This window comes from Mandrillus leucophaeus, unplaced genomic scaffold (assembly GCF_000951045.1).
Source record: "Mandrillus leucophaeus isolate KB7577 unplaced genomic scaffold, Mleu.le_1.0 Scaffold177, whole genome shotgun sequence".
Taxonomy (NCBI): Eukaryota; Metazoa; Chordata; class Mammalia; order Primates; family Cercopithecidae; genus Mandrillus; species Mandrillus leucophaeus.
The window spans coordinates 2,832,298-2,846,862 of record NW_012101776.1 but is presented as its reverse complement, the minus strand read 5'-3'; the positions used below and the strand labels follow the sequence as shown (position 1 = coordinate 2,846,862).

The 14,565-nt window shown below is 49.2% G+C and overlaps 1 protein-coding gene across 1 annotated transcript; it reads left to right on the top strand.

The window, feature by feature from the left end:
* The first annotated feature begins 241 nt into the window (after positions 1-241).
* Positions 242-8,309, top strand: TRIB1 (tribbles pseudokinase 1). Its single transcript, XM_011977284.1, has 3 exons — positions 242-1,184; positions 3,228-3,520; positions 5,913-8,309. Exons 1-3 carry the CDS (start codon positions 825-827, stop codon positions 6,376-6,378), a joined length of 1,119 nt encoding a protein of 372 aa, XP_011832674.1. The 5' UTR covers positions 242-824; the 3' UTR covers positions 6,379-8,309.
* Positions 8,310-14,565: the final 6,256 nt, after the last annotated feature.

The window sequence follows — 14,565 nt, the reverse complement described above, 5'->3', positions numbered from 1 at the left end:
CGCTGCCCCGAGCATCCCCAGCCCTCGGGCCACCCCCATTCCCCCCACCTCCTGTTCTCCCTCCCCTCCCCCAAGTCTCCTCCCTCCGCTCCGGAGACTGCTTGCCGGGCGGCGAGGCCGGAGTCGTCGCAGCCACCTCATTGCACAACCCGGCTTCCCAACTGTTTACACAGCCCGGCCTGTGAGTGTGTGTGTATACAGCGTGAGTCACCGGGAGGCGGAGGAGGTGGAGGAAAAGGAGAAGGAGGAGTGCACTGGCCGGGATCGGTGCGGCGCTCACACTCACTCAACAGTCACTCTCTCTGAGCGCGTCTCGCTCGCTCTCCTACACGCCCGGAGCCCAGGAGCGCGCAGGATCCCGAGCGCCGCGAAAAAGTTCCCCCGGCTTTAGCTCGAGACTCATCGCTTTGGGAAGTGCATTTGCTTCGTGGCTCCGCCGAGCCTACTGAATCCTGTCCTCGCGGCTCGGGACCCCGGGATCGCTGGCCACTGCCGCCGCCGCCTCTGCCTCCCGGACTGTCGGCAGCCCAGGCAACAATAGTGGCGGCCGCCCCCAGCGAGGCTCCGGGAGCCCTTGCCTGCGGGGATCCGGGGACCCAAGCCGGCCTCCGCCCCCCGGACGCACAGCCAGCGTGGTCCCCGCGTGCAACGCGAGCGCCGGGGAGCGGCTCCTGCTTTGCCCCTCGTGGGGGCCGAGCCAAGAGCAGTCTGCAAACTCCATCCCGCCGGCTGGAAGAAGTCGCGGAGCCGGCGCCAAGCCCGCAGCGTCTTCCCGCGCGGATCCCGGGACTTAAAAAGCCGGGGCCGCCCCGGCCCAGGACGGGATGCGGGTCGGTCCCGTGCGCTCTGCCATGAGCGGCGCCTCGCAACCCCGCGGCCCGGCCCTGCTGTTCCCAGCCGCCCGAGGCGTCCCGGCCAAACGCCTGCTGGACGCCGACGACGCGGCGGCCGTGGCAGCCAAGTGCCCGCGCCTCTCCGAGTGCTCCAGCCCCCCGGACTACCTCAGCCCCCCCGGCTCGCCTTGCAGCCCGCAGCCCCCACCTGCCGCTCCGGGGACCGGCGGCGGCTCCGGGAGCGCGCCGGGGCCCAGCCGCATAGCCGACTACCTGCTGCTGCCCCTAGCCGAGCGCGAGCATGTGTCCCGGGCGCTGTGCATCCACACTGGCCGCGAGCTGCGCTGCAAGGTAGGCGCTCCCGGGCCAGGACCCGGCTGGGGTCGGGGGCGCAGGACGGGGTAGTAGGCAAAGGTGCTTGGGGTGCGGCCAACGCTTGGGCTGGGCACAGGGCAGATCAGTAGATGGGGTCAGATAAGACGCCATCTGACCAGGTTCACCTTTTTGTGGATTGAGGGGTTTCCCATGGAGTGGTATAATGGGGGCGCCTAGAGGAAGTGTAGTGTTCAGTGGCCTTCTCTTTCTGTTCCTTTCCTTAGCGCCCAGTGTAGCGCGTGGCGTTCCATATAAGTTGTGGAATTGAAATGGATTCCAGGGCCATGCCATTCCCCTTCTCTCATTCTCCTCGCTCTCCACCCCCCGCCCCCACCCCCACCCCATGTCCTGGAAGGACGCCCTGCAGTGGGTGCCTCCTAGGAGATTGAAGCAGCTGGCATCTCTCTTGCCGGGTTTGCACGGCACCCGGGCTCAGTTGTAGGTGGTAAGAGCGCTGGAAGACTGTGTCCGGCTCCTGCCTTGGGGATTCCGAATTGAATTCGCGCTGGGACTAGAACACGTCCTCCCAAGGGAGCAGTCCCAGAGTCTTCCACCCGAGGCGGAGGAATCTGCTCGGAGTAGAAATGTTGAAAAGCCCACACCGGGCAGGAACCCTCGCTTCGATTCACTTTATTTTCCAGCCAGCGATTTTCCTTTGAACGTAGGGATCCCATCCAGGAGGAGGAGACACAGCTCCTAGAAACAGGATCCGCCGGGTCCTCCTCCTGCGCGGGTAGACGCAGAACATTCCCACAGTCTACTTTATGCGAGCATGACACCCCTGCTTGAGGCACCCCAGAGCACCCTCGGGCTGCTCCTTTTCACCCGAAAGATAGGATCAGCCCCCAGTTAAGTCGCTTCTGGGTTTTCCGCAACTCACCTGACACTCCCAACACCCCGACTCCGTCCCGGGGCTCGCTGCTGCCACCTACTGCCCAACCCGAATGAAATTTCAAACGCATGATCAAGCCCAGTTTAATAGGGGGAGATAAAACCCTTTTCTTCTCCGTGACTGGGGCTCAGAGCTGTTCTGGGACAAGCATATGTGTGTGGTGGGATGGGGTGGGTGGGAGGAGGGGGCAGCAGGGGATTTTTCTAGCTGGTGCCAGAGCAGCCAGGCCTCTTAGAGGTGGGGTGAGTCTGGCCATTGTGCAACCCCTTCCAGTTCCTCTGAGCAGATAATAGCTGAATCCAGATGGTGACAGCCCGTGTGTCACCGTTTCCAGTTGAGTCTAGGATATGAGTAACTGGACTAAACAAAAGGCCTCTAAAGAGACCAGCCAGCTTCCTAGAAGAGAGGAGATGCTACTCATTTTTAGGGGTGGGGTCGGGTGTGGGGGGTAAACAAACAAATGAAAAACCGATTCGCAGGATCCCCTACCCCTCCTGTGAGAATTGTAACTCAAGGCGGCTTACTTACACTTGAGTCGGACTTTAGGCAGGTTGCTTAAAGCTGCATTGTCCCAGCCTCCCCCTCCAAGTCATCTGTTCCTTCTGATTAATGACAGCTCTGCATGTTCTCTGGCCCCTGCTTCCCCTTGGAGGCTGCAGAGTCACCACATTCTGTGCCCTTTCTGTGCTGAGCACTTTGGGTCTGCAGGAGACACATGCATGTCCAGGGACTGCTTTTCAGCTCCTGGACAGGCCAGGGGCTTCCTTCTATCAACCACTCACTAGTGTGGCCTGCAAACAGGAAAGGGCCACAGATGTTGGGGGGTTTGCTTAGCTCTCAGGAGCTGATGGAAGATGGGAACATGTAAAGGAGACAGTTCTTTCAAATGATCTGTGTGAAAGCGGGTAACCCTTTGGGTATTTGCAAGTCTAGAGCTCTAGGTGTTACTGGTTTTAAAGGTGTTGGGGGCAGCTGGGGCCGAGGTAAGGTGGCAGAGGAAACGGAGTAGGTGAATGGAACTTACATTCTAAGCCCAAAGGTTGAGAACTTCTGCTCAGCTCCCTCAGGGGTTTGGGAGGCTGCCTTTGCTTTTCTAGCCCCCTAAATGGGCCCCCTTCTCTCTGCAGGTGTTTCCCATTAAACACTACCAGGACAAAATCAGGCCTTACATCCAGCTGCCATCGCACAGCAACATTACCGGCATTGTGGAAGTGATCCTTGGGGAAACCAAGGCCTACGTCTTCTTTGAGAAGGACTTTGGGGACATGCACTCCTATGTGCGAAGCCGGAAGAGGCTGCGGGAAGAGGAAGCCGCCCGGCTCTTCAAGCAGATTGTCTCTGCCGTCGCACACTGCCACCAGTCAGCCGTCGTGCTGGGGGACCTGAAGCTTAGGAAGTTCGTCTTCTCCACGGAGGAGAGGTGAGCGGCCGCCATGGCTTCTCCTGTGGCCTTTTGGAACCAAAGTGAAGGTGCAGGTCGTGTAGTTAGGTGCTGTGTGTTGGTGCAAAACAAAGTCAAGGGCTCATATGTCCCAGATTTAGTATTTAGAGCTTCTGTTCCTGAGGAGTCACAGCTAAGGTTGGTTTATTTTACATTCTCTTGGACGGGGTCTGGGGACACCGTGACGCTTCTATGGGATGGCACGTGTTGACAGGGTGCCCTTCCTCTCCTGTCCCAGGATCAGGTCCCTTGTTGTCAGAAAGGTCAATCGTCTGGGGTACAAATATTAAACTGCCCTTTACAATATTGCCTTCTGAAGGAAGTGTTCAAACCTTTGCTTATGCCAAGTGTCGTTTTGTACCTGGAAGGTTTCACAGAGCTAGTGAGACTGTCATATATGCAGAATTCCACCCTCTTCTTTCACACAGCATTCCTGTCCCATCCCAGGCTGGTTTCTCTGTAACGTCACATTCTCTGGTGACTTTTTAGACATCTCGTTTGGATCCGTCTTCAGAAAATAGCCACGTTGAATAGAATGGAAGTTGGCTAGGATGGATTGCTAAATATAGATCATAGCTTACCTCATAAAGAACAAGATGAGCTTGATAAGGGAGTAATGAGGCATTAAGATTCAAAGCTGAGGTTTTAGCTAGAGAATTCAGGAAGCCGCATGAGATAGACCACACTTGAGTTTAAGAGCCAGCCACATCCCTTGTGGAAAGATTACGAGCAGTAAGGCTGTAACATTGCAGAGGTGAGAGGGAGCGAGTTTGTTGTAAGAAGTGGGCTTATCCCCCCTGTGCATTTTTACCTTTGACTCCAGAGCATACGAAATTGTACAGGGTTGAGCTGTCATAAAGCATGACTTTGTATCTGACCTTGCAATAATTATTGGAACACACTGATTAGCAAAGAAAAGCAAACTGTTTGCAATGAAGAAGTTTCTAATTCCTGGAACATGCTCCTTTGATATGGTGATGCATTTTCTGAAACATGCCTTACACACCTCCTTACTAGCTTTTGAAACCTGCATTGCACAGGCGAATGTCATGGGCATGGGGTTTGGCAACCCGGGGGTTAAGCAATGTCAGGCTGACGCTATTCGTGTAACCAGCACAGGTGCAGGGTTTTAGTGCTGTAGCAGCCAATCAGGGGCAGACAGTGTGGGTTGAGTCATATTTTCCGTTTACAGAACCAATGGCTATTTTACATAACGACAGGGAGGTCACGCTGAGGACATACTGAAGTTAGCACATGTATACTACACTCCAGGGAACAGGAAGGCAGGAAAAAAAAAATACCAGACCTTTGAGAGGAAAAGGAATTGACCCATCAGCCAGTACCAAATGTTTGCGTTTAACTTCATAAGTGACTTACTGAAACAGGGCTATTTCAGAGAAGCAGGCAGAGACAGGGTGTCACCGGATATTGGAGCTTCCCTACCACATGGCTGTAGGCTTTGGGGGATCCAGGAGACTTGGGTGGCTGGTTCTGAATAAGGAGGCACCTGCAGCTTCATAAGAGAGCCTTTGACTGAAGGTTTTTTAGACTTTAGTTGCTAGCTGAACAGAAAGCCCCCCTGTAGAGTGAATATGCTCACGTGTTGATGTGCCATCCCACTGGGGAGTGTGTCCCTATGTAAGACTTTCAGAGGCCCTGCATCACTGAAATCCATCAGCCACTTCTGCTTGCTCATATAACCTCTCTGTCCATGCAAAGTGTTCTTTGCAATTAAACACCCCAATACATGTAATTAACATTTCTTGCAACTTTCCCACCCTAATTGTCGCAGCCTGGGCCCAGGTGGACAAAGTTTGCTCCCTGTGCATGTATCAGTGCGGACACCAGCGCTGATGACCTGTGTGTAATAGCAGTGACTTTGGGCTCCGTGTTGTGTAATGCAGTGTGGGTCCAGGTAGCCCTGGCAGTCATAAGAGAGAAGACGGGCTTGTAGGATGCGCAGGCCCTCCCTGAAGACGTAGGATATGCTGCTCTTCCCTGATAGCTTTTGTAGAGAATGCAGCATTTCCCTGAGACAGGCTCCCAGTTCTGCAATGGGAACTTAGTACATTGCGTAACTCCTATTAGGATATCTCTTGTAAGCTCTAGCATTATGAATACTATTTGGGGCTTTGCATCATACCCTCCACCCCAGGCGCTCTGTCGATACTTTGCAAACATTTATTGCAGTTTGTGTAGGTTTGTGAAATCACGAGTCCTCGGTAGTTGCAGGGCACTGCTTACTGGACGAAGGGGTAAATAGCATTCCTGGAGCCTTTGCTGTTAGTGCCTGTGGGCGCTGTTATTGGGAAGGCTTTGTTTTTCAGAGCAGCTGGTGTGGAAATAATGGCTTGGTTCCTCTCTCTTGCAGAACCCAGCTCAGACTAGAAAGTCTAGAAGACACACACATAATCAAGGGGGAAGATGATGCGCTGTCAGACAAACATGGCTGCCCAGCCTACGTGAGCCCCGAGATCCTCAACACCACCGGGACGTACTCCGGAAAGGCTGCGGACGTTTGGAGCCTAGGGGTGATGCTTTACACGCTTCTGGTTGGACGATACCCCTTCCATGACTCAGACCCCAGTGCCCTTTTCTCCAAAATTCGACGTGGACAGTTCTGCATTCCTGAACACATTTCCCCCAAAGCCAGGTGCCTCATTCGCAGCCTCTTGAGACGGGAGCCCTCCGAGAGACTCACTGCCCCCGAGATCCTGCTGCACCCCTGGTTTGAGTCTGTCTTGGAACCTGGGTACATCGACTCAGAAATAGGAACTTCAGACCAGATCGTTCCAGAGTACCAGGAGGACAGTGACATTAGTTCCTTCTTCTGCTAATCCCCAAAACCTCAGAAACCTCATAATTCTTACACCTGGCATTTCCATTTCTAAAGATGGACAGGCCCTTTGGCGTGGTACCAACCAGACAATGACTGCATCAGGATGAAAGCTGCTGAACTCGGCGTGGCGCCTCCTCTTCTCTGTTGGGATGAGTGACTTTATTGATTTGAGCAGCATAGGCTGTGATTGGCTGCCCTGCAAAGTTGTTTCCCTTAAGGAACCCTCACCAACTATCTCTGCTGGATTTGGGAGTTCCGCATCTTTTGTGGAGGGCAAAGAGTATGGACATCTTACACCCAGTGGTCAAGTGTGTAAGAAACTTGAGCATTCGAATGGGAGAAAAAGCAAATCGCACAATGACATATTTTGGGCAATAACCGTATTTTTAACAGGGTGACAAATTGGGCCAATAAATCTGCCATCTTTGAACTCACCTTTGGTAGCTAGACACGTTACCACAGCTTCTCTGATGGGAAAGTTCCTTTTTTGGCTTAACACTCACCTTTTCTTCACACTCACATTTACCAATGACTCTGCTCCGTTTTTGGAGCAGACTTTTAAGTTGCTCAGGAGCCTGACGGAACCATGAACCCAGACTCTCCTCTGTTTCCTGCCAAGACCTCATCTGCACTAATGCCTTCTCCCTGACCTTGACACTTTCCCTCTTTAGCGATAAAAGCACTTACCAGCCGAACGTGGAACAGTATCACAAAAGATCCTATCTCCCAACGATTTCAGAACTCTGAACTCAGACAGAGAGACTCCAGATTTTAAAAAATAATTTGAGTGCTTGGAAACTATTAGCTTTTTAAGTTCCTTCCAAATACGTTAGTACCTACCCTTTACTTTTCCCCCAAGACCGTCTCAGGGTGGAGCATTCTGTCTAGAAGAAGGATAAGGAGGCTCCCACCCACCTCTCCCAAGAGCAGACATTAAACATCTTTGTGCTTTGAAGAGAGTGAATTTTGGATAGTCTTGTGATTCTCAGACTAACTTCTAGAATTATACTTCAACCCCTCCCAGATATGGTCCGCCTCTGGCATTGTGTGTGCATCTGCGGTTTTGCATGATGGGTTGTTAATATTTCAAATGTGTGGTTTATGAATACGTCTGTATAATCGGCTTCTGGAGTGAAACAGCAAACCCCAAATCTTCAAAGTTGGAAGGAACTTTAAAAATCATCCGGTCCAATCTCTTTCCTCTTTCCGCCACCTCCCAAGGCAGAAATCCCCTCTTCAGCTGCTTTTGTAGGTGGGAATCCAGCCTCTGTTACGTATGTCCAGGGATGGAAACTTACTCCCCTACAAAAGATAGAGCTTAATGGAGAAATTGCAACTTTCATTAAAAAACAAGTTCAGATGAAATATCAGTAACTGTCTTGGACAGTGCTGAAATCAGGTGGTTAAACGGGTAAACAAAATATACTGTATTTTGATAAATGGCACAAAAACAGGCAGTCATCTTTAAGGGCTACGCCTAGGCAAACTACTAACATGCATTGTGAGAATGCCGTGTATACCTCACGTACTGTGTACTTTGTACATATATTTTACCTTTTATACCTATGTTCGGTTTTGTTGTGTTGTGTTCTGGCTTTGAGGCTTGTTTCGTTGTCTGTGTCTGTCTGAATAACCTGCGTGTCTAAAACCACGTGAAATGTGAATGATTATTGGCAATATTACCTTGACAGAATCATGGGACTTTGAGAAGAGGGAGGACAGAGGCCTCTGTCGCACTAACGCTCTCGTGGTTGCTCGACTGTTGTATCTGTGATACATTATCCGACTAAGGACTCTGGGCTGGCAGGGGCTTCTGCCGGGAAAGCTAGAAACACTAGGTTCTTCCTGTACATACGTGTATATATGTCAACAGTGAGATGGCTGTTTCTGACTCGTAGAGAAATTTTAATAAACCTGGTTTCGTAAATAGGTGTGGTGAATTTCTTTCGAGTTCAATCTGCTTTGCCTTTTGCAATTTCATGCAGAGGTTGCAAAGGTCCCTGGCCTCGGGGCTTATAGTCTAGTTGGGGGTGGGTAGCAAGGGGAAGGTGGAAAAGTAGAGATGATGAGGATCGTGGATGACCTTTGGCAGACTTGAACCCATTTGCTTTTTTCGTTTCGGTGGGCAAATTTATTCTGATGGATGAAGCCCACTGGGTGACACCAAGTTGTTGCGTACTTTGGGTTGAATTTAGACTCAGGAAACATTCTTTATTTTTCATACTCTTTCATAGCAGAATCAGAATCAAGAAACGTTTGAAGATGAGCATTCATAAATTAACTTTGAGTTGTACAAATCAGCTTGTCTTTTTTTTTGGGCCACGGACCCTTGAGAATTTGTTAAAGCTATGGCCGCTCCTGAGAACAGTGTCACATGTATAAAACAAAATGTTGTTATTGCAGAGATTCACACAGATCTCTGAAGGCATCATGGGACTTCCGATTGTGAACCAATCCCCCTTCATTAGACTTAATTAAAATGGCTAAGCAAGCCATTTTCTTTTTTTTCTTTTTTTTATTAAGACAGAGTCTCACTCTATCGTCCAGGCTGGAGTGCAGTGGCGCAATCTCGGCTCACTGCAATCTCTGTCTCCCAGGTTCAAGCGATTCTCCTGCCTCAGCCTCCTGAGTAGCTGGGACTACAGGCGCACACCAGCACACCCAGCTAATTTTTGTATTTTTAGTAGAAACGGGGTTTCACCATATTGGCCAGGCTGGTCTTGAACTCCCGACCTCGTGATCCACCTACATGGGCCTCCTAAAGTGCTGGGATTACAGGCGCGAGCCACTGCGCCTGGCCAAGCAAGGCATTTTCTTTCTTTTACTTTTTTCTTTTTATAAGTGTGAAAATGGAAATGGAAGCAAGGAAAATACTAAGGTGACATTAATTTGAATCACAAAAGTAGAGAAAGGAAAAGTTTTTTTTTAATTGAGTTTATAGCTTAACTATTTATAGCTTCACTTCAGAATCTAGTCTAAATGAAGTAAATTTGCATCCAGATCGATTTTTAAAAATACTTCACATTGTAAAGTGTAACAGCAGAAAAATGCACATATAAGTGTGTAGCTCAGTGAATTTTCACAAACAACACACAGCCATAACCACTAGATCTAGAAAGCAAAACACCGGGAGAGCCTCAGGAACCTCTGCCTGCCTCTTTTAATTTTTGCCTGGTGCCTGCTCTAAGCGTAACCACCATGGGATGGAATTTTAATTCTAACCTGTATAAGTTAGAATAAGGACCAGCTCATCAACTCTGGACTCACACGAAGAGGCGGACAGAAGTTAGCGATGACACAATTGCCCTTTTTTAGGACTCAGGCTGAGATCACCCAGGAAAGCAGACATATGACACTGAAGTTAGAGCAGCTCAGGCCTTGTGACCCAGGAACTTAAGAAATGTAAAAATCATCTCAAAGCAACGTGGGAAATGGCCAAAAACGCCTGGGTAGCTTAGGAACTCGGAAGTTGGGGGTTGGTCTCTGGCCATCCCCTGAATAGGACCTTAAGCCCCAAAGTTCCTGAAGCAGGCCTCACAACAGACCTTGTTCCCTGCTCCAGTGAACCCAGATGAGGCTCAGCGTGACTTCTTGGGCATTCAGGATGCTGATACTTTGGACTTCACCGAGGTTTTAATCTAAGGATTTCAAAACTCCTTGCAAGCAATTAAGGTTATAACACCCCTTTGTACTGTTGTTGCATGCACCAGATGGACAGAAATATGGGTCAGGATTGGCTGGGATGACATGTGATACCACAAATCCATACATTTAATCTCTTCTAAGGTTGGAACAAATCTGGGGCAATTGCAACCAGTTAGATTATATAAGGTCAGAATGAGTATGCTGAAAAGCTGGCTGCTTTTATTTTCCCTTGTGTCCTCAACACACTTGTCATTTGAGGAAGTCATCCAAGTAACATCTCAATAGCCTTTTATTCATGTCACATTTTCTGGAAGTTTCTTCTCTTCTCCTCAGGGAGTCACAGCACATGAGTGAAACAGGCGAGTCAAATATTTCCCTGAAGTTGAAAAAACTCAGGCTCAAATGTCTTTCAGTAGCTACTCAGGAGTAAGCAGCTCAGAGCTGGGATATGAACTTTGGTTTTTGGACTCCATGCCCAATGTTGTTGCTCTGTCTACACACCACCACATAACATCTCCTGGTAAGAATAATGATGAGAGAAAGTGGTTCAAGACAAACACAAATACTGAATTTTTAGCTCCACAAACGTCTTCAAATGACCCAGCATGTCAATTATAAATGTGTAGGCATTATGGAAGATGAGCAATCCATTATTCATTCAACAAACATTTACTGGGCACCTACCATGTGCCAGACATTGTGGTAGACCCTTGGGAAATAGATGACTGAGGCTCAGTTCTGGCTCACTGAATGGGAAGCTCCAAGAAGTCAGGGACTGTGACAGTCTTGTTCTCCCTTGGCTCCTCAGTACCAGCAAAGTGCCTTCCACAAGAAATTTGTCAAAGCCAACGTGGGCCAGATGTGGTGCCTCACACCTGTAATCTCAGCACTAGCACTTTTGGAGGCCAAGGCAGGAAGATCACCTGAGGCCAGTTGGAGACCAGCCTGGGCAACAGCAAAATCTCATTTCTATTTTTAATGTATATATATACACATATGCATGCCAATATGGATGGATTGGTGGGTGGGTAGATGGGTGCATGGGTGGGTGGGTGGATGGATGGATGGATGGATGGTTGGACTAGTAGGTGGATAGATGGCTATCCCCTAGCAGCTCAGAGTCTAATGGACCTCTAAGTCAGAGAGCCAAGGGCACAGAAGTGGAAGTCTTGTGACCAGGATCTCTTCCTAGTTCCAAAGTTTTTTTTTGCTGTATGACTGTGAATAAGCAGTCTGCCTGGTTCTTATTTGCTCATCTTTTTTTAATTTTTAACTTTTCGAGATGGAGTCTCACTCTCTTGCCCAGGCTGGAGTGCAGTGGCATGATCTCAGCTCACTGCAACCTCTGCCTCTCTAGTTCAAGTGATTTTTTTGCCTCAGTCTCCAGAGTAGCTGGGATTACAGGCACCTGCCACCACACCCAGCTAATTTTTGTATTTTTAGTAGATACAGGGTTTTACCATGTTGACCAGGCTGGTCTCAAACTCCTGACCTCAAGTGATCTGTCGGCCTCCCAAAGTGCTAGGATTACAGGCATGAGCGATTCTGCCCAGCCAAGTGCCACATACTTTCAGATGAACAGATCTCTACCAGATCTTGTGTGAACTCAGAGCAAGATCTCACTTATCACCAAGCGGATGACCCAAAGCCATTCATGAAGGATCCACCTCCATGATCCAAGCGGCTCCCACCAGGCCCCACCTCCAACACTGGAGATTACAATTCAACATGAGATTTGGACGGGGACAAATATCCAAACCATATCGGGCATTGCGGCAATGAACATTATGGAGTTGGCTTTTCAGCATGGCTTTGACTGGGAAAAGGAGGCTCCCCACCACCTCCAAAAAAGAGGAGCAGGATTTCATTCCTAACCCCTGGCAACTGCCCACATCAGATTTCAGTTGATTCTCTGATGATTTGATTGCAGTCAACAACTTAGTGGTCCTGGAAGCATTACCTCGCAATCCTGCTAGACGTTTTGCAGTACGCATCTTACTCTACCCTCTCGGCCACCCTGTGAAGAGGATGCTTTGTCCTAATTGGCCAGATGTTGGTGCTGAGATCCAGAGGCTGAAGAATTTGCCCAGGATCACACCGCTAATGAGTGGGGGTGGGGGAGGGGTGAAACTCCAACCCCAGCATGCAAGACTTTAGATCTTTGCCCTTTTCTGCCGTGTGCTTTCCACATGGAGTCTGATGTGCTAGACCATCAGCATGATGTCTTCTTTTTGGAGCAGCCATTTCGCTGGGAGATGTTTTACTCGGGAGAGTACAGCATGCTGGGTCACACCTGATTTCCATGTATGATTTCTACCAGTGGAGAGATGCCAAGGGAGTGATCATAATGCACTAAGAGCCCTGCTAAGTGCCTCACATAAATTATTAGCAAGTGATAACCTCACAGCACCGCTTTACGCAGTACTGTTATCATCCCCCTTTTGTAGCTAAAGACACTTAGAGACACTGAGGCTCAGAGAGGGTAGGTGGTTTGCCCAAAGTTGCACAGCGTAGCGTTCATTTGCTAATTGCACATACCATTAACGTGAAGGCTTACTGCTCTTTATTTTTAGAACTGGGAGCGGAGCGCATAAATAATTTAGTGCTAAGTGCAATATGGTGTCCTGCAACAGAGAGAAGAATATTACTGGACAGATGAGTGAAGTCAGAATGAAGTCTGGAGTCCAATAATAATGCATAAATGTTGGTTTCTTAGGTAGATAAATGCACCGTGGTAGTGTAAAATGGTAGCCTTAGAAGAAACTGAATGAGGTACATATAGATATAGGCACTCCCTGTATCATCTTTGCAACTTTTCTTTAACTGTAAAAATTATTCCTAAATAAAAATTTTATTTTTTTACTTAATTTATTCTTTTTGAGATGGAGTCTAGCCCTGTCATCCAGGCTGGAGTACAATGGCATGGTCTTGGCTCACCGTAGCCTCTGCCTCCCAGGTTCGAGTGATTCTCCTGCCTCAGCCTCCCAAGTAGTTGGGATTACAGGTGCCCACCACTATGCCTGGCTAATTTTTATATCTTTATTAGAGATGAGATTTCACCATGTTGGCCAGGCTAGTCTCAAACTGCTGACCTCAGGTAAACCCCTTGCTTCGGCTTCCCAGAGTGCTGGGATTACAGGTGTGAGCCACCGTGCCTGGCCAAAAGTGTATTTTTAAAAAGAGATTTAGTTTGCACTTTTCCCTTTTTCAGCCAGGGGAAACTAAGGCTGAGACTGGGGACATTAATAACCAAGTAGCTATAAGCTACTCCTGACTCAGCACCCTCAGGCCTTCACCTGAAGCTCGAGCTTCCCGGGCCTGTTGGTGTGATCTGAGTGACCTTCTAGAATGCAGTATGAGGTGAGTATGCATGGTGCTTCCATGGAATGTGTCAGAAACTTTTCTCGACACGGGACATGGCATTTTGAAAAATCAGCTCATAGGTCTGACCTTTGGATCAGTGACTACATGAGTGTCTCCATCAGCTCCATCATGCAGTCATCACTCTCAGTCCGCCACAGCACAGGGAGCCAGTCTGGGGGACGTGCCATGCACTCATGCATTTTCATGCCATGCCTCATTAGCTAGGAGACAGCCAGAGCAAATTGGGAAAAATGTTGCTGGCTGCAGGGCCTGGCCTCAGTTTGAAAAGGAAGGGATTTAGGGGTTAGGGCCTGAGTATACTCCAAACGAATTTCTCATCCAAGCTCCAATCCAAGAGGCTGTGTGGTCTGGGAGGTGGAGACACCATGCCGTCAGCTCCCTGCTTCCGCAGGAGGGCTTCTCTGTGGTGAGGCGGATGAGGCCGGGAAGCAGGTTAGTTTACACTCCTCCCGTTTTACAGATGGGGAGCTGAGTTTGAAAGAGGGAAAAGAACAGTCAGTGTGCGGCCAATGCTCGTTTTGTATTTGTACTTTCGTTGCTCTGTAGCTGGTGTTGAAGTTGGGTTCTAAATTCCTGCTGATTGACGTCTTTTTTCACTTCTACATTGCAGAACAGAATTGGTGGGTGACATTTCACAGGCAGCCCCCTAATGCTCAGTCTGTCTTAGACACCCTGCTGGATGGCCTGTGCCTACTGGGAGTGAAGAAAAGAATTAATGACGATAATAATGATGATAGGAACCCCCATGAATTAAGTACTTGCTATTTGTCCCACCCTGCCTTTGGTACTTTGAAAGCATGTCTCATTTAATTCTTACAACAACTCTGTGGGGAAGATATTCTTATTTGCCCCATTTTACAGGTAAGTACATGAAAGCCCAGAGAGTGTAAGTAACTTGCTCAAGGCCAGGCATGATGGCTTATGCTTGTAATCCCAGCACTTTGGGAGGCTGAGGCGGGCGGATCATCTGATGTCAGGAGTTGGAGACCAGTCCAACCAACATGGTGAAACCCTTTCTCTACTAAAACTACAAAAATTAGCCAGGCATGGTGGCACATGTCTGTAATCCCAGCTACTCTGGAGGCTGAGGCAGGAGAATCGCTTGAACCTGGGAGGCGGAGGTTGCAGTGAGCCGAGATCATAATACTGCACTCCA

Bases quoted from the DNA above. Each gene is read 5' to 3' on its own strand.
- TRIB1 (XM_011977284.1), top strand. From the start codon at position 825: ATGCGGGTCGGTCCCGTGCGCTCTGCCATGAGCGGCGCCTCGCAACCC. The intron at 1,185-3,227 runs GTAGGCGCTCCC...TTCTCTCTGCAG, and splicing joins GCCGCGAGCTGCGCTGCAAG to GTGTTTCCCATTAAACACTA. The intron at 3,521-5,912 runs GTGAGCGGCCGC...TCTCTCTTGCAG, and splicing joins GTCTTCTCCACGGAGGAGAG to AACCCAGCTCAGACTAGAAA.